At 42.8% G+C, this 25946-nt stretch overlaps 1 protein-coding gene across 11 annotated transcripts in view; it reads left to right on the top strand.

Moving 5' to 3' along the window:
* The window catches only part of Prom1 (prominin 1), a 115920-nt gene extending 90954 nt beyond the window's left edge, over window positions 1-24966 (top strand). For 3 of the 11 annotated variants that reach the window (XM_031342140.1, XM_031342138.1, XM_031342139.1), the window contains exons 15-28: window positions 1438-1541; window positions 3259-3343; window positions 4970-5116; window positions 5691-5762; window positions 7096-7188; window positions 8846-8899; window positions 11742-11822; window positions 12600-12668; window positions 14758-14850; window positions 17155-17270; window positions 17764-17787; window positions 18206-18274; window positions 23490-23529; window positions 24076-24966. In XM_031342140.1, the coding sequence (XP_031198000.1) occupies window positions 1438-1541; window positions 3259-3343; window positions 4970-5116; window positions 5691-5762; window positions 7096-7188; window positions 8846-8899; window positions 11742-11822; window positions 12600-12668; window positions 14758-14850; window positions 17155-17270; window positions 17764-17787; window positions 18206-18274; window positions 23490-23505 (1023 nt within the window). In that variant the 3' untranslated portion in view covers window positions 23506-23529; window positions 24076-24966. Of the gene's footprint in view, window positions 1-1437; window positions 1542-3258; window positions 3344-4969; window positions 5117-5690; window positions 5763-7095; window positions 7189-8845; window positions 8900-11741; window positions 11823-12599; window positions 12669-14757; window positions 14851-17154; window positions 17275-17509; window positions 17693-17763; window positions 17788-18205; window positions 18275-23489; window positions 23530-24075 lie in introns of those variants that run through there. The other 8 variants (XM_031342137.1, XM_031342141.1, XM_031342142.1 and 5 more) reach the window with 7 other exon arrangements.
* Window positions 24967-25946: the final 980 nt, after the last annotated feature.

Here is a 25946-nt window from a genome sequence, read left to right as displayed (position 1 = left end):
TAAGAGAAGAATGGTAGAGCATGACCTTCACGTTATGTGTATAAGAAAATAAGTAAGCTGAGGTGAACTTCATGTTTGATCTGAGGTCCTATACCTTAGATGTCTCTCTACACCTGTGTGAATATTTTAACATCAGAAAAACAAAATTCAAAATCTGCAACACTTGATCCTAAGCGTTTTGGAAGGGGGTGCTGAGCCTGTGCTTTGACATCAGATGCACAGCCACACACTGTTGTACTTCTCTTTAATGTGTGTGTTACAGAATTGGAAAGTGACAGTTGGTTTTCTTTGTTTTGTTTTTTCATTTTTATTTGATATTTTCTTTATTTATATTTCAAATGTTATCCCCTTTCCTCATTTCCCCTCTGAAAACCCCCTATCTCCCCCTCCCTTGCTCACCCACCCACCTACTCCTGCTTCCTGGCCCTGGCTTTCCCCTACACTGGGGCATGGAGCCTTCACAGGACCAAAGGCCTCTCTTTCAATTGATGACTGACAAGGCCATCCTCTGCTACATATGCAATTGGAGCCATGCCACTATGTGTACTCTTTGGTTGGTGGTTTAGTCCCTGGGAGCTCTGGGGGTACTGGTTAGTTCATATTGCTATTCTTCCTATGGGGCTGCAAACCCCTTCAGCTCCTTGGGTCCTTTCTCTAGTTCTTCCATTGGGAACCCTGTGCTCAGTCCAATGTTTGGCTGTGAGCATCCACCTCTGTATTTGTCAGGCACTGGTAGAACCTTTCAGGAGACAGCTATATCAGGCTTCTGTCAGCAAGCACTTGCATCCACAGTAGTGCCTGGATTTGGTGACTGCATATAGGATGGATCCCCAGGTCGGACAGTCTTTAGATGGCCTTTTCTTCAGTCTCTGTTCCATACTTTGTCTCTGTATCTCCTACCATGGGTATTTTGATCCCCCTTCTAAGAAGGATTGAAGTATCCACACTTTGGTCTTCCTTCTTCTTGAGTTTCATGTGGTTTATGAATTGAATCTTTGTCTTGTTTTTAAGACACTAGGTAGCCCTGGCTGGCCTAAAACTCACAGACTGCCTGCATCTGCCTCCAGAATGCAGGGGTTAAAGGTGAGCAACCTCATGGCCAATTGATAAATAAATTCTCACTTTGTCCTGAGGGAGTGAGTCTATTGCTTTATGACTTGATCTTGTTTTTCTAAACCAAATAGTCTAGCCTGTCTTCTCATGTGTCTAATAAACTGACATTGCTCTAAAAACACAATTTCAGTTGTTCTGATTGATGCTAACTTTTGTGCTCATCCTGTTTACTCTAACTATGCCATTGTTTTCTCATTTTGACCTTGAAATGAACAAGAAATATCACAGTAGAAAATATCTCAAAAACATCTAACCGAATGATACATTTGATTGTGTGAGTTAGTTGTACAACTGTCTTTAAAACAACTTTTGTGTTTGTTCCAGGTTTTGGACACTCCCTATCTACTCAAGGAACAATGGCAATTTTATCTCTCTGGCATGCTACTCAATAACCCAGACATTAACATGACCTTTGAGCAAGTCTACAGGTATTAACTCTTGCAATAGACAGTTTCTGTTGTGGTAGTTTTTGCTACCCTGCTTTTTATGCTCCTGGGTGGGCGACATGCTACCAGCCCAGGAGCTATCTCAGATCCTCACATAGAAAACACACACACACATGTTAATTTTAAAATGCCTTCGTTACTTCAAAGGCTGGGCACTCCTAAACCTTCCCCTACTACCCCAGGCCCAATCGGAGAAGTGGCCAGTAGCCACTTACCTGAAAACTCACATGGCTGGCTGGTTTTGTCTCCTACCACTCCTGCATTCCCTTCTTATTTTCCAGTGGTTTCACTCTCCCACCCCACAAGCACTACTCTCAGTGTTCTGTCCATGCCCAACCATTGGTTGTGGACATCTTTATTGATAGATCAAAAGCCAACTGGGGACAAGGGCCTTCAGTGTCTAGACATGCAGATTCAGAGCATTAGCACCACTCTCCAACAAACTTTTCTGCTCACAATGTTTTTTGTTGTTGCTAAGAATGAGAACTTTATTATCAGTTTTTTTTTTTCCACTTAGTGGTGTAAAGTTCCAATTTCAGAACTAAGCTGTTTTCTAGTCTCAGCAAAATGTCATAAGATATGACCCCAGAATGTCATCTTTTCAAGCTCTTGTGACCTGGTCTTGGTGATTTCTCAGTTCCCTTGCCTTAGTATTCTCTAAGATTTCCCAGCTAAGGTAACAATAATACGCATGAACAGGATCTTTTAAGAACTCAGAGAGTGGTACATATCACAGGCACTCAATAATGAAACAGCTTTAGGGCTAGCTTGTGCACTACACAATCAGATCACCTGCGGTCCAGCCTAGTTCTTGTGGATCTGGACAATTTAATTCTTCTCCATTCAGTATAATGCATGGGCACAGGAATCCTTCCTTGGAGTTGATAGAGCCAAGTGAGATGCATGTGTTTGCAGTGGTGCTTGATACTCAATAAGAACATGATGAGATAATGTTCCAGCACTGTTCACTTACATGCATTTTCCACCCTTGACATGTAAGAACATTGGTAGAACATCCTGACATCCGTCATTAATATGCCTGCAATGCTAACTGAATGCACAGATATCTCCAACCCTTTTATAATCTTAAATCTTCACGTCCTGCAGCAGGAACGTGACTCCTCGTGTGTAAAGGACCCCTCACTTTAGAACTTGTTTTTTATTTTCCCACCCATTAGAAGTGAGTTGGCTGAGAAAACATTCAGGCAGTTAGCATCTTGCCCATGGAAGCATCTTCCTCCCTATAATGTTTCTTTTAGGGTAGAAGACCTGGCCATTTTTCATGGTCCCCTTTGGGTCTTTCCACGTTTGTTCACAAATGCCTTTTGATGTTCCATAGCCAGTTGGGTGCACACATCAAAGCGCCAGATGACTTCTAGAGGTCAAATTCATGGTCATCTGACAAGATTCAGAAAGAACCTCAGTCCTAAGGACCTGAGGGCTCTCCATTGCTTGAACTCACTCAAAGAATAGTTCTTTTATTTGTCTTTAGTTCAGCTTTTAGAAGCTTCTAAATAGTGTGTGATAATCCCTTCCCTCTAAACCTAGGGTAACTGGGCGTATTTACTTCCCATCATACACTTTTGACAAGGTGGAAAAATGCTCCTGCTAGTCAGATGGATGACAAACCTCTTCCTTCATGTTTAATGACAGCCAGAGATTGCTGAACTGGTCATGTTTTCTCTGCTTCTTTCCATAGGGATTGCAAAAGGGGTCGAGGTGTGTATGCTGCTTTTCAGCTTGAGAATGTCTTCAACATCAGTGAGAATTTCAACATTGAGAAGGTGAGACTTTAGAGCCAGGTATAAACTTGACCTTTTTCACTAAACGCAGGTGTATTTCTTCCCTTTGGTTAAGGCTGATGTGAAGCCCACAGAAGTTAAAACACAGTTTTAAAGTGACATCAAGTTGTTTATAATGGGTACAAACTCATCAAAATCGTTCTAGTGAAAGCTCTTCACATTGAAAAGCTGTAGAGCCATTATGGCCCCTTCGTTCCTCTAATGACTTTCAGTAATGCCCAATGAGCAACATGTGAGGCAAGACCTTCTCTCTTAGTATTGTATGGGATCTACTTATTCTAGCAGCTGTTTGCAATCCTCACTCTTATATGTTAATCTCCAAACATTTTCTCACCACCAGCCAATTACCCTTATCTTCTTCACAGTTATTCTATAGACTAGGCAAGACAATCCAAAGAGGTCTCGTGTAAGATGAAACTTTTAGTTTCATTGAGTGAGCACTCTCTATAAGAAAATGCCTACTGACTTCCCAGGGATGTTGGTTCTTTAAGACCAATTCCTCTATTGTGCCAGGTCTTGGTCTTGGGAATTAGAGATGGAAAAGTATGGTTGCCACTGTCTGCATTCCTTACACTGTAAGCACTGCCACCCCAGGACTCCTGAATGGGTTATGTGAGCCATTCAGGACTCCTGAAAGGATGGAATCCAAAGATGAATGACTGTCTTACCTGTGTTCAAGCCCACACCCTTGTCATGTTGTGAGATTCCAAGGAAAGGCCTCCTTAGAGCACGCTGGACAGAAGAGCAAGTTTCTGCACTGTTGTAAAGAACAATTAGCGTAGATATCTTCAATCTTCCTATTAGGAGGCCTTTTTAAGTCTTCTCAGCTTCCATAATGAGTAGATAGATCCAAAGCAAGACCAGGGGAGAAGGTCCTGCCCCACATCTTGCTCACTTTGGCATCATGGAGGGTCATTAGAGGAACCAAGATGGCTCTACAGCTTTCCATTGTGAGGACCTCTTGTTTGAAAGGTTTATGTGAGTTTTATATGCAGTACCTCCACTAAATATTTCCATAAATAAAACATCATATTGTGAGACAATCCTAAGCAGATTTTTTTTTTACACTCTTTTGCCCAACATGCCATGGGCTATTTTTCCTGTACTCTACTATGTAACAGTTGAGAATGGTAGCCAGGCACTATATACGATGAAAACTACTGATTGGCTACTAAAACAACCCCACATCAGTAACCACATTCCCAGGATCTTTGTCTCCTAGAAGATATCTCCTATGCCTTCCTACTTCTGGTCCCCTCCCTGGAATGACTGCCTGCCCTGTCCTTTTAGCCTATTTGTCAAGGCTAGATGCTTAGAGGTCATTTCTTCTCTACAGCCCATTTCCACTGAGTCCTCTCTGCCTAGTCTTCTGATGGAGTTCATGTGTCCCTCTCTTATGACTCAACCTCATGCTTTTGCATCTTTAAGGGTGGAGTTGCGATCTTATTTCTCTTTTAATTGCACCTCCAGAGAGAAATGCTATGGAGGCAGACAGAGAAGGAGGTGGTGATTCCAATCAAAGTGTCTGCATCTCTGTTGATCTAGTAGCCCCCATTCTTCTTGAAGACTCTGAGTATGTGACTGAAAGGATGCTTTTCTTTTACACAGCTTTCTGAAAACATAGGCCAGGAGTTGGAAAACCTGAAGGTGAACATTGATAGCATCGAACTGTTGAATAGCACAGGAAGGAAAAGCCTCGAGGACTTTGCACATTCTGGGATAGATACAATCAATTATTCCGTGTACTTGGAGGAGGTATGAGTAAGATACCGATGCATGGTCTTTGGGGAGAAATTAGAGTATTGCACATGTGTGTTTCTTTTTCATTTTTGTTTATCACAGTTGTCGGTTCACAGAGCATAAAGGTCAGCCTTTTTAAGGCCAGCAGTTTAGGGACATTTAGTGTATTCATAGTTAGCACTTCCAGCCCCAGCATCGTTTCATCACCCACAGGGAGCACTCTAACCAAAAACAGTTGTTCCCAACTCTAAACTCCTGGCAGCCACCATCTGTGCTCTATTCTGTATAATCCATATAAGTAGAAACTTATACTTTGTGATTTGTTTTTCTAGATTATTCCACTGAGCATGCTTTTAAGATCCATGAATGTTACAGTGTGTATTTGTAGCATTCTTTGTCATGGGTGAATGAAAATAATGCATATGCATAGAAATGCAAAGGTTGTTAGCTTTGTAACAGTTTCTAGCTTTATTTTGTTACCTGACCACTGTGGCCTCTGTTCAAATTACTGGTTCAGATTTCAACCTTGTCTATTAAGATGTTTTTGTTTGTTTGTTTGTTTGTTTTTTTCTCATTTCCTCCCTGGTAGGCTGAAAAATCACCTACCAAAGTGGATCTGCTGACATTTGCCTCTTCTCTGGAAGAAAAAGCAAACCAATTGGTAAGTTTGAGTAGCCTGGTTAAGTACTGTCATAGTGGGAATAGCAAATGTCAGTAGCATTGCTGGGGAAGCCATGAAGAAGTCCCTGTCACCGTGGCTTGACTGTGTCTTACAAGCACCTCCCCAGTGCATTAGAGGCCCCATTGGCAACTGTCCATACATGGTCCAGAAGGCTTTTATCTGTGCATGTGTTTTCATGGATCCTCACCTCCTCTTCAAATACACATGCATAATACACATTAACATACACAGCATGTAAATGTGCACAGATGCATACACATACATACATATAAACAGAATATACACACACAGACATATACATATATACAGATATATACACACACAGCATGCAGATATACACACACATACATACAGAATATACACACACAGATGTGTGTGTGTGTATATGTACATATAATTACACACAGACATATACATATATACAGATATATACACACAGAATGCACATATACACATACATACATATATGTATACATGTACACAGAATATACACAGAGACCTATACACATAGGGACACACACAGACATATACATATATACATGCACAGCATGTAGACATACACACACACGTACATAGTTATACATATGTACACTCATACAGACATGCACACATACATATGTACACACACACACATTTTTCTTGCATTGTAAGAAGTGGTAACTGAGTTGTGCCTTGCATCATCAACAGTGAGCACATTAAATTGGGCAGAGGCACCACCATAGCCCACAGACATCCCCACCATCAGCTCTTCTACATGGCCCAACTGGTCCCCTCTAACAAACAGTAGGCTGTGGTGACAAGGAAGGTGGGCTGTAGAGGAAGACCCAGGTTTAAACCCTGACTCAGTCTCCTCCTAACACTAGTAGCTTGAGCAAGGTATTACACCCACCTATACCTTAGTTTCCCAATCTGTAAAGTGGAGGCAGAAATGATACCTGCCTAACAGGATTGTTGTAGTGCATACACTGACCATCGTTTAAGTGTGAACTAATTTGATTAATTCTCAGATGAGCCTTTGGTTTCCCTCAACAGTAAACCAGGGAACTTTAGTGACTACATCATTGTGGGGGCAGAGGAAAAGAAACCACAGCAGCTTGTGCTGAGGAGTGTGAATTGCTTCTGAGTCTGTGGCTTTGCAGTTTGAAGCCATGTGTCTAGGTGCTGCATCTCTGGGCCTGCCCCGATCCCCCACCTATGTCATGACTGTCTCCAAGGGGATCCTGTAGTTACGTAGTATCTTCTGGTATCCTTTATGGTTAAAGAGTCTGTGTTGTGGTCTTGTTGATCCTTATATGTTTTCTTTTCTTTGTAGCCTGAAGGAAAGCTGAAACAGGCCCTGTTAACGGACGTACAGAATATTAGAGCCATCCACCAGCAGCACGTCCCTCCTGTGCAGCAATCACTGGTAACAGTTAATGACCTGTGGCATTTCGTGGCAGCCTGAGTGAAATCTAGCACCTTCTTAGCTGGTTTAGTTACAGATCGTCTCAAGATACACACTCACAATAGAGGGCCTGTCCACTCATCCTCAGCCTCCAATACGGAGCTGGGCTTTAAAAACCACAACCTTAAATCATGCCTTCTTTTACTGCTCTTTCCTTTCTTCCTTCCATGAGGGTGTGAGCAGTGAAATTTCCCCCACACCTGTCTAGCAACTCACCTTAGCCTGCACTCTGGCTAGCAGGCCTCCTGGGTGGTATGATTGTGCTCTGGGCCCATCCTGACGTATTCTCTAATTCTCTTTCTTTCTCCTAACTTTGCTTAGAAATTTGTGAGGGTGAGGGTAAGTACCTCTGTTTTCTTTCATTCTGTTGGCTCCACCATGGCTAGTCTCTCTCTCTCTCCTCCGTTCTGCCCCCAAACCTCCCAACTTTCTGTTCCCTCACTTCTATAGTTCTGTTCAAAGCAAAGGTAGTTTGCAGTTTGAGATCCCACGGACCTGGTTTCAAATCCCTCCTTTGTCTCTCTAAAACATAATGGTTTCTCAGTGTCCTCACCAAACAGTAAGGTTTTGAATAATGAAAGTGAGAAGCTTTGGATATTGGGATAGCGAGCTCTGACTCACTATCACTTGGTTCATGGAAATATCCGACCTCTGAACTTGGGGACTCAGGAACCAGAGGAATCAGTGTTACGCTTGTTCCCGTGTCTGTGTGTGGCTGTCAAAAGGAAAACTGTGTGGAAACTGAGTCCCTAGATCAGCTGCTCGGGTTTGCGATGCACGCAAGTCCATCCTCTCCAATATAGACACGCATGGATCTAGTTTTCACTCCAGTTGTCTCTATCTCTTCACTTTCTTACTTCCTGGTTTGCTAGAGTTCCATAGTATTCTATTAGATTCATATACTCTGTGTATTGGCTCACTACAGTTCTCTGTCCTTGTGCACACCGAGAATGTAGAGAGCATATGTGAGCACATTTATTGCTGTTTGCATTTTTCTTCAAGTAAGCAGGACACCCTGGTCTTTTTAGAGCTAGGACAACCTGGCCATAGATCTATCATCTAAACCAGGCAGGGGCTGGCAAATTGACCCTATAAACCACACCCTGACCCAATCCAGCCTACTGCTAGTTTTTCTTTTTTCTTTTTTAAATAAAGTTTTATTGGGATACATCCATTATAGCTTATTAGAAAACTTATGGCTGCTCTTAGCTATGAGAATAGAATATGGCCCATAAAACCTGAAGTATTTGTAGCGTGGCTGGTTCTTTACAGATAAAGTTTGCCCATGTTAGCCTAAATCATTTAGGTAAACCATGCTTGAGGGGAGACTCTGTTTTAAAAAGAGCTTTTCTGCCAGTTCAACCTTTTTCAAAGGAGTTTCTGTATGCTGTGTGTGATATGCAACCCTTTGAATATATGATTCTGTCTTCTATAGGTTTTCTTACACACAAACAGTGCCTAAGGTCCATGTTGTTGCTCATCTGCTCTGCTTTCTAGAGTGGAGCCATTACACTATATAGGCAGATCTGATGTCTGCACCGGGAGAGGGGCTAACACAAGGCCTGTGGTGTTGATGGTTTGGATGAGAATTTTGAAGTCTTTTTCCTTTCTCCACCAGAATACATTAAAACAAAGTGTCTGGACCCTCGAGCAAACGAGCAACAAGTTGCCGGTAAGGGTTTGCTTTTCTTCTATGAGGTTTGTTATCAAGTACCACACCTAGAATTTCAGAGGCATCGATATTTCACAAGGACTTTAAGTTAAATAAAGGTGTCAGGAGTATTTTGAATACCAAACCTGGCCTTCCCATGGCTTCCCTTCTCCCAAGTATTTATTTTAGTGCAAGTTTCAATGTCTGGGTCTTGCTGTGTAAGAGACAAGCTTAAGTGTGGTTACACTCATAAAGATTGTGCTTCATATCCATGGTAGTCTCGGCACTGTTAACCACACATGTTCACCATCACTGCTGGACATATCACAGGCTTTTCAACTCGCTTATCTCCTAAAAGACTCAGCCTGGAAGAGTGGCCTCTTGTCACAGCTGGTGGGGAACATGGCAATAGGCACACAGGCATGGTACTGGAGCAGTAGATGAGAGTTTACATCTGATCCACAGCCATGCAGAGAGAGAGGAAGGGAGGAAGAGAGAGAGAGAAAGAGAGAGAGAGAAAGAGAGAGAGAGGAGAAAGAGGAGAGAGGAGAGAGAGAGAAAGAGAGAGAGAGAAAGAGAGAGAGAGAGAGAGAGAGAGAGAGAGAGAGAGAGAGAGAGCTGGGAACGGCATGAGGTTTTTAAACCTCCCACCACCAGGGACAACCTCCTCCAACAAGGCCACACCTCCTAATCCTTTCTAAACAGTTCCACCAACTAGAGGCCATGTTTTCAAATACACAAGCCTGTGGGGACCATTCTCATTCAATCTGACATAATGTAACACACACCCCTACCCAAGACAGATTTACTGTTTGCAGCCTTGAGACAGATCATCTCAGTTATTAAACAATAACAGACTGACACAAGCCTGGGGCATAAGCAAACACATGGATTACCTTTAAGCTGCAGCTCAGGCTACTGCCTTTGTCTTACAGCCCATTAGTTGGAACAAGTCACTTGGCCACAACCATTGTTGTCATCATGAGATACGAAGTACAGTTCTGCCCCATTATGGGGCGGGGGTGGGTTCCAAAACACCCCACAAACACTCAGTTCCCTCACATCAATTGCATAGTACATGTGTTCAACATAGGTACACCTTCTGCTGTTCTGAAACCATCTCTACACTATGTACAACACCCCATGCAGTAGAAATATGATGTCAATAGCTGCAGTTCTGTATTGTCTAGGGAAAAAATGATCAGAAAAAGCCTTACATATCCAGTAAACCTTTCCCTTCCCTGCTGCAAAAGGTTAATTGAGTCCCAGATTCCAAACTCCTAGATTAGAGGACTGACCATATACCATCCTACAGCGGGAAGCTGTGCCAGGAAGGGCACCCGTCATCTTCAGAGGTTCATTACTCCACCACACAAGCACCCTGAAACAGAAACTAAGCCCCAAGGCTGTCTGTGTTGTGTTCATTGCATATGCAAAACTCTGCAGATGAATCAAAAATAAGTATCTTTGTTGAGCCGCCTTTAATCCCAGCACTTAGGAGGCAGAGGCAGGCGGATTTCTGAGTTCAAGACCAGCCTGGTCTACAGAGTGAGTTCTAGGATAGCCAGGGCTACCTAGAGAAACCCTGTCTCAAAAAAAAAAAATGTCTTTGTTGAACTAGAAAGACTCCAAGACTGCTCATAAAAGCTCTCAGGTGTGAACCCGAGTTTAAAAAAAAAGTACCCCTCTGCTCTCTCTAGTGAACCCAATATTGAGACACAATCCCTCTGAAGACCAATACACTTACTCTTCTCCAGGGCCATGCCTGTGTCCCCAGTCCTAGTGCATTTCACACATGCATGTCCATGCCAAGGGGATCTGGTAACATACTGCTGAGCTCACAGTCCTTGCTGGCTCTCTTTGCACATTCAGGATGAGACCCACAGTTACATGTTGCCCCCCTAATGGGACCCAGTCTAGGGCATGAACAGTAGACAGAGCTCAGTTCTGATTCATTTGTCCCACTGTTCCCTTGACCTCTGTGCAGAAGGAGCCTCCTTATCCTGTTTGTAGCAGGCTGTCACATGGGTTTGGAGTGGCTGCCACCTTGATGTGATGCTTCAACAGGTGTCAGCTTTAGAAATTTTCAAAAAGGAAAAACAAAACAAAACAAAATAAAACAAAGAACAGCTAGCTGGGCAACGTTGAAGAAGGTCAGCTGTCTCCTCCAAAGGCAGTCATCAAGTCCCTTCTTCTAGCCACGTGAATTCACAAACAACCAGAGGATTCCCAATCAAGGACACATTGGGCATGTAGGCCCTGGGCCTGAAAGTTCAAGCTTGTGGGCAGGAGAATTCAGGCTTGTGTCCAGTTATAGGCCCTAGCCACCTGACTGCTGTCCATCAACAAGAGTTCTGTGTCTGTGGGTGGGTTCAAACAGTTACATCTTGAATAGAGGGCCTTGGGATTTAGCACAGTGGTAGAATGCTTGTCTAGAGAGCACAGGCCATGGGATCAATCCCCAGTACCAAAACAGGAAAGAAAGAAAGGAAGAAAGAAAGAAAGAGAGAAAGAAGGAAAGAAAAGGAAAGAAAGAGGAGAGCGAAAAGAAATATACAAAAAAGGGGTAGGTTTATATCTACCGCAAACATGTAGACCCCTGTTTTGTTGTTGTCACACACAGCTATGCTATAGTATCTCAGTTACTGACGGAGCAGGTACCTGGTACTAGATAAGTACATGAGCAGACTGCATGGATTATATGACAGTACCACTCCATTTTATAGAGAGGAATCTGGGGTCTTCAGATTTTTATCGAAAGGAGTGGAAATCCTGGAACTGGCCTCTCTGGGGAGCTCTTAATTGATTTGCAAACTGCCTAATCTAAATCTCTTGCTTCTTTCCCAATTACTGTGTTCTCCAGGACAAAGTGAAGAAAGTCCTTGACTCTTTGGATTCTGCTCAGCATTTCCTTACCAATAACATTTCCTCCATCGTTATTGGAGTGAGTTCTCTTTTCTCAAACAAATGTGGAGATAAAGTGCCCTGTGAGCATATTACAGGATGAAGTGGCTTTACCCATTAAGGATGCTTTAGTCGAATGGCTCTCAACCTTCCTAATGCTGCAGCCCTTTTGAAAAGTTTCTTTTCTACTGGTGAAATCAGCCAATTCAAGACAGATTAGATTATATTAATCGCAGGTTTACTGGGAAGCTGTTCTCAGGGGAGTTCATTGGCCCTCAGGACTGAGGCCAGGGAAGTCACCATGGGGAGGGGAGAAGAGAGAGAAAGGGGTACATGCAGAGAGAGAAAAGAAGGAGGAGAGAGAGAAAGAGAGAGAAGAGACCAAAATGTCTGGATTATGTAGGGAAGAGCCTGTTGGGGAAGGGCAGCTCAGCCCCTGCACTGGAAAGTTCAGGGTTGTGGGCAGAGTATGCCAGGTAAGGACTGGGATGCTGGGAGAACCTGGAGGCCAAGTCTGCTTTGATATGTAAGATATGCACCTCAGTCCCTTGCCCCTGGGTCTGAAACTAAGCACCTTTAACCCAGTTCCTCATGTTATTGTGGCCCTTAACCATAAAATTATTTCACTGCTACTTCATAACTGTAATTGCTACTTCATAACTGTAATTTTGCTATTGTTATGAATCGTAATATGTGTATTCATAATACCTGATATACGGGATATCTGATATGCAGGATATCTGATATGTAACCCACAGGTTGAGAACTTCTGCTCTAGTCCTTTTAATAATAGTGTTAATCTTTGATTTCTTTCTAGGAAACGAAGAAATTTGGGAGAACAATAATAGGCTACTTTGAACATTACCTGCGCTGGGTCTTGTACGCCGTAAGTAGCGTTGTCTTTTATGAACATAAAGGGTATCACATCTCAGGAGAGTCATTTCCTAGTATAAATTCTGAAGGATATTAAAATCCTAGTCATTTCAACCAAAGATAGATGGAAGTTCCAGGTCCCCCACATCTCACACAAAGAACCCGAGGAAGTGAAGAGCAAAGCAGCCTGGACTTTATTCAAAGGTACAGGAGGCAGCAGGCTGTCTGAGGCAGCCGCAAGGTCAGCGGATTACTGGTTGAGGCTTCTCATGGGGTCCTCAGAAGGGAGAGCTAGTTGCTAGGGGTGGGATGGGGATGGTTTTTTCTTGTAATTAAAGGCACGGACGTCAAGCAAAGCATTCAGTCTCACTTTGTTGTTCTCTTACAAACAACCTCCCTAGTTAATTGTCTATGTTTCTTTTGGGTATATAAATACTTTTGAAATATATAAGCTGTTCTTTTTTGAATGCTTTTCCAAATTATCACAGCTAATGAGTCAAATTCTTACCCTCTGTGCCACCCTCCACACAGAACCATTGTTCATTGAAACAGTTGGTGAATGACTTTATGGATAGACCATCTTAATACACACACCATTTATTAAATGAATGTAACCTGTTCTCTGTGGGCTGAGAATGAAGTCACTCACTCAAGTCAAATAGTTTTGACCATAGCAGGAAATTTGTATCCAAAAACTGAGCCTACAATTCATTTCTTGGTGCAGCAGAACTATCAACTTTCAGCTTAGCTATGATGGAGGTAAAATCCTTTGGTGATATGAGGGTCATTGAAGTACAGCCTTATTACAATGAAACCCAAAGTCTAAAAATTGTTCTTATTTTGGGCTTGTACCACAGTAAGAGCCAAGATTTTAAACTCTACTAAATACAAAACAAACAAAAAGACTTTATATATTTATGTTCATTTAAGAAAATACTAATAGTGATGTATTGTTTTGAAGTATATAGTTAATATGTTTGGAGTTATTTAAAATTTATATTGAAAAGAATGTATTTTCACTATTGCTGTAGATGAGCATCTACATAAGACTGTTAAATTGATTGTTGTTTTATATCAAACAACTTTTATAATACTCATTTTTATTGTTATAATATTTTATAAATTTTAAAGAATATGACAAAAATACCCTATCAATATGTACTACATTTGTGAATGAATATGTACATTTAAAAAAATTAATAAACTAAAAAAAAAAAAAGGCACAAATTATATAAATCTTCATTCTCTTCACATTTTTCCCCCATGGTGTGTGTGACTTTAATTATATATACGTCTAATTATGCATAGGCATAAGAAAGTACATAAGGGTTTTCATTGAATAGTCACTCAAAGAACACAGTTGACTGTACTGTACTTATACCCCAAATCAGATCAGGCTGGATTCTCATTTCTCTACCACTCCTTCAAGTCCCATGGTGTGCTCTAGGACACTTTTGAGTAGACTCAGGGAGTTACATAAAAGTTGACATGGTGAATTGACATATTATGTTCCTGGGCGCGGGGTGTATGGGCAGCTCAGCTTGATGCTGTGGGGGTCCAAGGTGGCTAAATGCATAGTTAGGAAAGGAGCGAGTGCATAGCTCAAGCCCAGTGGAGTCCTGTAGTGCCAAGGCTTCTTATACTTGCCTGTGTTGAGAGGATTTGGAAATAAGGGCAACCAGGGCCTTTGGGGTGGAGGAACAGCCTCCCCATAAGGGCGAGCACTCCAGCCTCCAATCCTTTCAGCCCTTTGCTCACCTTTGCTGCATGGTGTCTTTCATTTGTTGCCCACTCCTTCATCAGATAACAGTCCACTGCAGCCCTTGGCTAGGCATGCATGCTCCTTGGTTCTCCCAGCAGTTCTATAGGATGGGTCTTCTAGACAACAAATGAGGAAAACTAGGACTCATGAGGAATAAGGGTATTGATATAAATGCATGTTAATTGTATCAGCTATAGAACCCCTCAGCAGCTGTCAGCCCTCATGGCTTCCGGGGCTTGGAGATGCTCTCGTGAATCCAGCCAGGGGTCCTGACTTATGGCATGATTTTTTTTTGTGAGTCTGCCTCAGTGAATGTTTGCCTGCATTTCCTGTCCCATAGATCACAGAGAAGATGACATCCTGCAAACCCATGACCACCGTGATGGACTCTGCTGTTAATGGCGTTCTGTGTGGCTATGTTACTGACCCTCTGGTAAGAATTTCATCTTTCAAAAAGAGAAGGCAGATTAAGTGAACTTGTTCTTCCTGAAAACCACCTCCCATATTATGTTATTGGTAGTTTTCTATGTTTTCAATGTTGTTCTGAGAGTGTTACAGCTTTATGACAAAGCTATTCTTCTTCTGAAGATTAGGTGCCAGAGAGATGCCAACATTATCCTCCCTTGTCCCACACCCTTCACTCTGATCACCTTCCTTTTCCAAACCAGTTTTCTTAACCTAAGGGTCTTCATTAGAGTTATTTACAGGAACATGGCTGAAAGATCATTTAGAGCAGTGTGAGCACCCTTACTAGTGGTATACCATTAAAGACATTTTTTTTCTTCCCCCATCAACCATTAATTAACTATAAATTCCAAGGGAGGCCTGGGCCTCAGGAGCCCTGCTGTCTTTGTCTGACAGCAGGGCCAACCGATGAGCATAAATGTAATTATTTGGAAGCCAATCGTATGGGTACATCATGTCAATTCAGCACAGCTACATAAGTAACTTCCTCATTAGGGCCTACAACCTCCTAGGCATAGTCTTTGACTATGTCTTTGACTAAATTTCTAGTACCAGATAGGAATTATCTCCTGTGGAGCAGACTTCAAAATCTAGTTAGAAAATAGGTTGGTTACCCCATCACAGAGCAGAGAGGGCTGCAGACAGATGTCACAGCAGCCTGCACAGCATCTTCCACAACTTGTAGGTTAGTCAGCAGTGAGGACGCTTCTAGTCCAGTTCCAGCCTGATTTCCCTATGTCTTATAAGAAGAGTATATAGTACCTTCAGTCATAGGGTCTTACCATTTAGTGTGGTTTGCCCACAACAGCAATGACAATTACCAGTATTGTGTCAGAGGTCTCAGGAGTGTCTCCTACCAACAGCTCAGAGGGAGGGAACCCAGCTCTGGCATTGGAAATTCATTAATAATTTGTGAGTTTTGAAAGTAGCTTTATGTACCTAGGCAAAGGTACTTCTCTTCAAACTCTTGGTTTTTTTTAACTTTGAATTTGAATGACCAAATAAATATTAGGTTTTCTTTTGACCTTTTCACACATCTTTAGTTTCAATTGGCCCTTCCCCCAACTCCTCCCATCTCCCGCTTTCAAGAAGGCATGGACCAGGATTAAGTGTACTTATTGGCAGCAGGTTTTCTTTTTTTTAAATGTTAACATTGTCTTTTGAGAAAACATGGTCAACTTTAGTCTGTGATCAGCCAGCACACTCAAGTTCAAGTGCCTTTCCATGCAGATCAACATTACCACGGCTAGCTGACTTTTCTGATTTTGTTCTACTTCTGAATAATTAAGACAGTGGCATCCTCATCCTATAACAGTCCAGCCAAGAGGACACAGTGGCATTCAGCACACACCAGGGTCCCCCCAAAACGTACCATCTTTAACCATTTTTGTTAGACAGCCTGTCCAACAAAAATGTGCTGTTGTAGTAAATATTCAATTTCAGTTGGAGGTTTTTACCCCACCTTAGATTATTTTGTTCCAAGATAAAAGACACAAAACTTTTATATTTATAATAAGTCTTGATCAGCACTAAAGCTGGCTAGATATCTACTCTCTTAGCTATTAGTATCTACTTCCCTATCAATAACCCTGAGATATGACTTGCCATGTTACACCTGGGCTGCTCTTACTCCAACATGGCCAGTTATCACAGTCCCTTACCCCGTCGCATTTTCTCCTCTCTCTGCCTTCTCCTTCTCCTTGTTGTCTCTGTCTCTGACCCCAAGCTCAGGAACCAAAGCCCCATCTACCTCTCTTCTGCCCAGCCATAGGCTGTAGGCATCTTTATTCAACCAGTAGCTTTAAACTAATGAACAAGGTTATATAGCATCACTTGATGCACATGAGCATCTCCTTGTGCCTAAGGCATAACCAGACCTTGGGGGCCAGTTTTCATCTTTATAGTATATAGCAAATGACCAAATCTCAACAATACCCCATGTGGTATGTGATTGTGTGCCTTTTGACTGTCTTAGAGCAAATCTTAGTCTCACCTCTAGATCCTTCTATACCTCTTTTATAAAATAAACACAAGCCTATATCTAGGCTAGGATCTGCTCAGCTTTCCAAAAGATTAACTGGGTTACATTAATATGTTGCACTCTACCTGGGGGCTGATTCCTGTTAGGTTCACAATTGATTTTGAGAGTAAAATAAGAACTTCAAAAATTACACAAAGAATTCTCCCCCTAGCGAATGTTCTTTCCTATTACCAAATTTCAAGCATTTAATTCTACTGATCTTGTTGTTGTGGTTGTTATTTTTATCCTCAGAATTTGTTCTGGTTCGGCATAGGGAAAGCCACGGTGCTCTTACTTCCGGCTGTAATCATTGCTATCAAGCTGGCCAAGTATTATCGCAGGATGGATTCAGAGGACGTATATGACGAGTGAGTGTGGGGTTTCTTGAGGGCCAGGAATTTCTATGTTGCACTGTCCTCAGCCAGCCACCCAAGCCGAGTTCTCATGAGAAAAACTTGGCTTCTGCTTAAGCCCTGGGTTGTCTCTTTTCCATTGTTTCTGTTACTGTAGTTGCTGTGCCTGGCTTTGTTTGTATTTAACCCATCTTACGATTCTTCTTTTTCTTCTTTAATATCAACTTCTCTAACCCGTGTCCTTCTTGTTTCAGCTCTCCCATCTCGGGGACGTGGCATTTCACTTTATGATAACTGTTGTTGCTCCTTTGCGCCAGTTCTGCCACCCGCCTTTGCTCTGTGTCTGGTGAACATGCATGCTTCCTTTTGACTTCTCTATCTTCCTCATCTCTGCAGTTTGAACTGTCAGCACTCAGTGCAGTGAAAACAGTGGGAGGGGGTAGATCATGAGCCTTAATAGTGACGCAACAAGTAAATAACCCTGTCTCCCCCCTTTTGTATTTTATAGTGTTGAGACTGTACCCATGAAAAAGTAAGCCTTTTTTTTTTTTTTTTAAATTATCTTCACAGATGGGGTGGGGGAGGGTTCTATTACATGGCAGACCTTTAGTTAAGTTGATGGTATGAGAAAAGAATAATAGATAAAGCTGGGTAAAGATGGATCATGACACCTTAGAAAGTGAGTTGGCACGTAGAAGATGCTTACAAACCACTCGTTGAGTGAATGAACTCTTTTAATATTAAATGTTTTGATCTACAAAGCCACTGTGTCCTCCTGTGGTTTTGAAAGAGGGAAGATATAACTAGAATACACCCTCAAACCTTCTATGCAGACTTAACAATTTGTGATTTATGTTTTATAACCTTTACATTGTCTTTGTGATCTGTTAACATAAATATTTCACCCTAGGGGTAACTTGGTATTTCTGGTATATTTATTTTTGTTGCAGTTTGGAAAACGGTAGTAATGGTTATCATAAAGATCATTTATATGGTGTTCACAATCCTGTTATGACAAGGTAAAACAGCCTGCAGTGCATGCCTCGCCTGTGGTGAGCCTTTTGTCGCTGCTAGAGCTCATATCGAGTCTTCTGCATGTTCTTGGCGCCCTTTGCTTCTCTCTGCATGACACTGCACTGTCACTGGCTGGCACTAGCCACACGCTGCATAGCATTCCACGATGCCAAATGGAGAAATTTTCAGAGGATTTCTCAGCAATGGAACGGAGTAGCATCCAGGTTGAATGTCATCTTTAAATGCTATGAGCGACTCTAGATCCTAATGGGAATCCATGCATGTACACTTTTACTGAGCCTTCCTCTACCCCAAATCATAAAGTAGTGACTTGAAGACTCTCTCTGCCTCTCTCTCCCCTTTTATTCCTTCTTTTCTTCTCTCCAGCAAATTAACTATAATCAACCAGAAAAAGAACTCAAATGTTTCCTTCAAAATCCTTGTGTTTTTATGGTCCATGGAGTTAAGGGACTTCCTGTGGGTCTGGATTTTCTAGATAACTTTGACTATTACCTGCCAAGTGAATTCTCTTGCACTCCACTAAAATTTTACAGACATGTCCACCACTCCCAACTAACAGCATGGTGCATTCTAAAAGCTTACAATCCCTTTGTTTCAATTGTCATATACAGGGAGAGGTATCATTTTAATATCTGAGCTGCTCTAACAAAACACTATAAGCAGTGTAGCTTATAAAGAACAGAAATATCTTCCTTGTGGTTCTATAGGCTTGGGAATGGGAGATCAAGGTGCCCCCAGATACAGTGCCTGATAAGGGAAGATTTGTCAAACAGGACATCTCCTTTTTCGCTGTCTTCACATTGTGGTGGTCTGTGAGTTCTTTGGAGTTTCACACCCTAATCACTTCCCCAAAGCATGTACTACCACCCCACCCCAGCCCCAACCAGGTGATCAGAATCTTTTTTGGTGAATTTGGAACTGTGTAGATGGACAAGTCATAGCATCTGATGACACTGGGGAAGGGCAATAAGGTTCTGAAGTGGGGGATAGTGACCTTTTCTTCTGATAATTTGTTGAACTTGGCTGCCAGAGTGCTGTGTTGTGAGGTTGCTTCAAGACAAGTATCAGTTTACGAGGTTTTGTCCAGAGCACATCCTATATGCCCAAAGTAGGCTGTATGGCCTGCACTTTATACCGCCCTCCCTCTTCCTGGCCTGGTGAACCTGGAGAGTGTCTCCATTTCTCAACAGAGATTTTCCAGGTCAGAAGTGAGTTCTGAGGACTTGCTGAGTGTGTAGAGTTGACTTCTGGGCTGGCCTCCTGAGTGGGACGTCTCCAAATGCCCATTCTCAAGCAGAACATTTCATCGAGGCTGTGTGTAGGGTGCTGAAGAGAGGCCTGCTTGGGTGCAAGGGTGTGGCTGGTTGGGTCTCTGGCAGAGATGCTGAGATGGAAATTGGGGTGCGAGACATTTATGAAGATCCACAGTTGTGAAAGGAAGGAGGAGACATTCAGGAGAACCTGCCACAGGCCTCATCTCAGCAGTGGGGAGCTCCAGGGCAAATGTGGCCTGTTAGAGATCATGGGCCAGATGCTGCCTTGGTACTGGAGCAAATGTGGCCTGTTAGAAGTCATGGACCACACGCTGCCTTGGTACCTCAACTCCCTCAGGTGTGGGACCTGCTCAAGCCCTCAGGTGGAATAGTTTAGCTCTAGTGGAAGAACTATCTGCTGACTGCCCCACGGCTGGTGGCAAGCCCATCTTACAAGAGGGTATGGTGGTGTAGTGCAAGAAGCGATGGGAGTAAAAGCTCTGGTAGGCCTGGCAGAGTATGCCGTAGCCCCATAATGTTTCCAGTAAGAAGAGAGGGCTTAGCTTGCCAGTGGTAGGTTTGTCTTTGAGAACCAGGAACCTTTTAGTAGTACATCTATTCAGCTATGGACACTTTGCCACTTAGAAATGATGTCAAAGTCAGCAGGTGTGTCCGACTTTTGATACTGACAGGATCCTTATCTACAAAGTTCACACCCAGCAATCAGGCAATCAAGTTATAAACAAGAGCTGTAAAACAACACACTAAGTCTTATCATGTTTTTGGTAACTTTTGTGTTGGGCTGTATTCTTAGCTCACCTGGGACCCTGACAGGTGGAAGTTTGGACATGCCCGCTAGGCAGTCACCAATTCTCTTCCTTGGAGCCATCTTGCCATGCCCTGGCCCTGAGCCCTTGGGTGTAAAGGAGAGGCAGATGTTCTCTTTAAGCATCAAAGATGAAATAGCTGAGACCCCACTCAGTCCCACAGGCACACTGCTTCTAGGATGAAACACTTGGTTCTCTGGGCTATTGGTTCTCCTGAGAGAACATGTCATGTCTGTATAAATGGATTGCAGGAAGCCTTGCTAAAGCTTCCATCTGATTTACTGCAGAGAAGGAGGTGGACAACAGGAAAAACAGGAGGCTTCAGGTGAACCGTTCATCTAGGGTTGTGAATGTTGAGGTTCAAAACAGACAAAAAGCTCCCACAGCGTTAAATGCCTAATGTTTCAGGGTGCTTTGCTGATAATTCTGCTTGCACAATCCTTGCACACACCTTGCTTTGAAGATGTGTCTCTGGCAAGAACACAGGCTTCCACATTATGTGAGAGGTGAAGCCAGGACCGTGTTAGTGCCTGAGATCATTCCTCAGTGCTCCATAGGACGTCTGGATTCCTTGGAGCTGTCTGCATTCCACGTGATGGCTCCAAAGACCATTTGAAGGTTTTGTTTGCTTTGTTTTTGATTTTGCAATATTGTAAGTCCCAAAGATGGTAGGGCCCACCCTGTGTCACAGAAGCCACATTCTCAGTGACAATTATACGAAAACCTACCTTCTTTCTTTCCTGAGTGTTCATTGTTCTATGGGGACCTGGTGGGTCGCCTGAGGAACTTGCCCTCCTGGGCAGGAAAAAGAACTCAAAAGTCAGTTGGAGATTAGAAGGCTTGCTTATGTTTTGCAGATGAGAGAGTGACACCTCAGGAGCCCTAGGGACACAGTCACTTCAGCCTCAGCAAGACCTGCAACTTCTGACAGAAGACTCTGGGGTCTAGATTGGAGTAAATCTTTACTCCCTTTTACTTGCTCTGTTGTGGAAAGCTAATGATGTCTTTAAGCCTCAGTTTTCACATCTTTAGATGGCATCAATAAGAGCCCTACTTGCTTAGATATTGTGAGGGTCAAAGAGCTCCTGAGGGTCAAATGTTTAGGCACAGTTTAGGGCAGTCCTCTCTTTGATGGTTTGTAGTTCATGATAGTGGGGATGTTCTGATTCTCTGGATGATTCTGACTGAATCAAAAGGTGAGCCAAACATTAAGTTAATAAGTAAACGTGCATCCCTAGCCTGTCAGCCAAGCCAGTTCCACTCAGCCTCCCTTTATCACACACAGAGCCATGGATAACAGGGAAAGACCCCTAGAGAGACCTTCTGTACATGTAAGCCTAGGTACCCACTCCCTTCACATGAACTTGGTAATGTGATTCCACTTAAGCATTAACACACTGTCAGTAACCAGGACAAAGTAGGCGTGAGTGCTTCATGAAGGTGCTTGTCTCTTTAGGGAAAGCTTTGTAACAATCAAGGCACTCACTGACATTTAACCAAGGGAGGGTCAGTTTGGCCAAGCTATTACCTCATGGGGTAATATTTAATATAGCCCCCTTTTATATTTGCTACACAATACGCATACCCACACAGTTCCAGCCTCTAGTTAGTCTGTCGCAGGACCTGTCATTTGCTTTTGCCTAAGGGGAAAAAAAAAAAAAGAGCTATGAGCTTCCTGCTAAGCCACGAAGCTGGGACATTCTTCATAGGGTTATTTCTGCCTCCCACACAGTCTGCACTAAGGAGAGGTAGATTTCTCTGAGGCAGTGTATTTGCTGTAACAAAATACCTGGCCAACGTAACTTAGAGAAGGAAAGGTTTATTGTGTCTCATAGTTCCAAGGTATAGTCAGTCATGGCAGGAAGTCATGGTGACAGGAACATGAGGCTTCTGCTCACAGCGTATCCCCAGTGAGGAGGCAGACGACATGAATGTTGGTGTTGGGCTTGCTTTCTCCTTTTTATTTAGTTTGGGAAACCTACACTGTAGGAAGGAAACATTCACATTTGAGATGGATCTTCCACCTCAATTAACCTAACTTTGAAAATCCAGGACAGACATGTCCAGAGGTGTTACCATCAAGTTGCCATCATAGAAAGGCATGGAGATCTCAACTGGAGATGGCATGATTTGTATCCTTTCTCTACCAGTTCATTGCTGTACCCCATTCTGGCCTAACACTCACGGCACTCTTCCTGTGTCCATTTCCCAAGTACTGGATTATGAGCATTAGCCACTATACCCTGCTTGATGTTTTCCCATCTAATGTTAACAAACCACATTGGGGAAAATATACTGTACTGTTTCTATGAAATATATCTTCAGACTTAAGCCTTGTTGTTGAGCTGTGGAGGGTACTTTTTGTGCAATTTGCTTGCAGATGCTTTGGGAGAAGTGTGAAGGGCCCACCTTCCCCATATTTTTCCTACCCAAAGGGGAAAAAAAACCCATCTGATCCCAGGGAAGTGCTCTGTGGCCACAGTATCCCTGCCTGCACTGCTCTGTGTGTGCCTGTCTTATGGAAGGTGCCTGGAGGCCCTTTGGGGCCAGTGATCTGGGTGGGCCCTCCAGAGGGAATCCTCCTACCTCCCTCGGCACAAATTCTTCATGGCAGTCAAGGTCATGGTTTTAACGAAGTGTGAGAGGATGGTGCAGTTTAGTGTTGGTTGTTACTCAGAAACCTACTTCCAGGATCTGTACACATCTGGGCTCACACGCATGGAATCCAGCAAGATCCCTGCAGAACTTCTGTTAGTTTCTGCCTCCTGATCGTACAGTCAAGTTTCAGGGAGCCATCTGTGGCCAGTCTCTGTTACTCTGATGTCCTGCACACATGTGACCCTTAGCACACATATATTCCTACTGACCCTTACCACACGCATCTTCTTTTAACCACAGCGTGCCTCAGCTTGCCGCATGCTGTCCTCCACATGATGTTTTCAAACGCAGATAGATAGAACAGCCTGCTTATTCTGGCATTCTCTTTCCTTGAACTCTCTGGGGATTGGTCTGTATTCAGCTGTGACTATAGTCACATCCTGGTTCCCACACAGATGATGAAACCACCTGCAGCCTAGCCCACCGTGCTACAGTTCTCTGTTCTGTTTTTTTGTTTCTAGCCCGTCTCGATACTGACAACTGAAGTTGAAATTGCCTGAAGTAAGTCCCACGCTTTTATATACATGCACAAGTGATTCTAACATATTAAGTGGAAAAATCTAAATAAGTATGTAGATCATATAGCATGCTTTTAGTTACATGGAATCCAACTACTTAGGTGATTAGACAATGTGTGTGTATACATATGTGTGGATGCACACACATGCACCATGATTACATCTAGATATACAGGGTATATAATTAGATGTTGCTAAATATAGTAAATATAATCAGCTCCAAATATTCACATGTACATTGAGGGTTATGGAATTTATTGAAAGATTTTTTATCTGTGCTAACACTGTAAAACATTACTTTACAACAAACTACTATAAACATATTTTTTTAAAAAAATATCTATGTCAGAAATTAAACTGGAATGCAATGATAAGATGATGCACACAAGGCCTGCCCTCCTGCTTTTGAATAAATTTATGTTTTCTGTAGTTCTCAGGCTCCTGACAGAACCATTTTAGAATTCTGCATTCTTGCTTTCCTTTGTAACTCAAAGCCAGTTTCTAAAATCATGTTTGATTTCCATTTCAGCATCAAGATAGTCAACGTGGAAAGCATCCCAGACTTTGGATAGTTTCTGAGTCATCTAGAACCTTCTAAATGCAGAAGAAACCATGGTGGAGACTCGGGCGGGCACTGGGCACTCAGTACCAGTGGTCTTAGGGTAGCGCTTTGTCAGGAATGAACAGTCATGGTTATAATCCATGTATCCATTGCTACTCACGAATGATTCTCTCCTGTTTCATTTTTAACTTTTTTTTATACTGAATTTCTATTTAGACACTAAAGCATATGGGGGTGCTTGTTCCCCCTGGATACATTTACCTGTGAGCCAGCTATTCGGATGTCATAGCTGGGTACCTAACTTACTTCCATATGTGAAGTGTGCTAAACACAAACCAGTTTACAGAAGAGATGTATTTTGTGTATAGTAAATTGTATATATACCCTTTTACCATAGTCAGTTTTTTTTAAACAAATGAATACTCTAGATTTTTTCTTCTAAATGAGGTTACTGATGGGGTGGGGATGACTTAGTGATACTGACTGTAGAAAGGAGTCTGCAGTCGCTAAAAGTGTGTCAACCCTAGAGCAGGCAATGACCTTCCATGTGGATTTCCATCTGCTCACTATGGATCTGCCTGTGGTTTAGACATAGAGTTCTAGAATGATCATGGAGTGTCCCGCTTGACACCACTGACACATTTAGAAGGAGGCCCTTGAGAGAAGGAACTGGGGCTCAGCTGGAAGCCGAATCATTTTCGCAGTCACAGGTCCCGATTCACAGTTTAGTGGCACTCTCTGGTTTGTGAGGATGGGCATTCGGTTCAGGTGTCATCTGGTCATCTGTGAGATTCTAAACTGAGGCGCAAGAGCTCCTGTCCTGATTCTGAGATTTGAAATAAAGCATGAATGAATGGAGCCTTTGGCGTTTGGTCCTTAAAATACACAGAAGTGTAAAGTGAATTTGCATCTGCTGTGGGTTATTCTTGTTGGCCTTCACCTTTCCAAAAGTGAGTACTGGGGGAAAGCTGGTCAGGTCAAAGAGAGTGTCCTGCAAGTAAAGGGGTTGCGTTGCACCAGGCCTTTCTATAGATGATGCCAGCCCTGATTCATTTCAGTATAAAGGAGCATGGCAAGTGTGGCTTCTTTGCGTAGCCAGCGCGTGCCCTGCCTGTGATGAAACCTGTGCTCTGATTATTCCACTGCTCTCCAGGGTTACAGAACCCCACGCAGAGGCAGCAGCACTAGCATCCTGCCTCCCCCAGTTGTCCTTTCGGATAACAGATTTTCAGACCTAACAGAGATACTGTTGTACTAAGCATGGTGATACATGCCTGTAATCCTAGCTCACAGAAGAAAGCAGACACTGCAAGGTGGCAAGTTGAAGACCCGTCTGGGCTGCCTAATCTAGCACCATTGTAGTTTTTAAAGTGCGTTTCTTAGCAAACAGTCCAGATCTCTATATATACCCAGATATCCCCCTACAAAAATAGCCTCTGAGGGGCTTACAAGGCATAGAATCTTGGCAGACACAATAGGATTCTTTACACAGAATCAAACATTTCAATTTCTCTTGCTTGTAAGTACAGTGACAGTTTTTAAAGTCACTTTTTCTGGAACACAAGTAAAGCTCAGTGCTTTTTATTTGAATTTAAAATATATCCCACAGTCTGAAATAGATTTTAAGTCACATGGTAAACAACATTCACCCAACAGTTGGGTGTCACTCAGTTGGTGCTGGCCTCTGTTGTATAGGTAACTGGATGTCCCTTTCAACCAGGCCAAGTGCTACTCAGTGCTGTGGCTGAGGCTCTCAGCCCTTCCTGGACACTGCATGCCCAGTTATTTCTCTCTCTCTCTCTCTCTCTCCCTCTCCTCTCCCTTTCTCTCTCTCTCTC

This window comes from Mastomys coucha, unplaced genomic scaffold, assembly GCF_008632895.1.
Source record: "Mastomys coucha isolate ucsf_1 unplaced genomic scaffold, UCSF_Mcou_1 pScaffold22, whole genome shotgun sequence".
NCBI classification, from domain to species: Eukaryota; Metazoa; Chordata; class Mammalia; order Rodentia; family Muridae; genus Mastomys; species Mastomys coucha.
The sequence above is the reverse complement of the archived record's forward strand: the minus strand, read 5'-3'. Positions and strand labels throughout refer to the sequence as shown.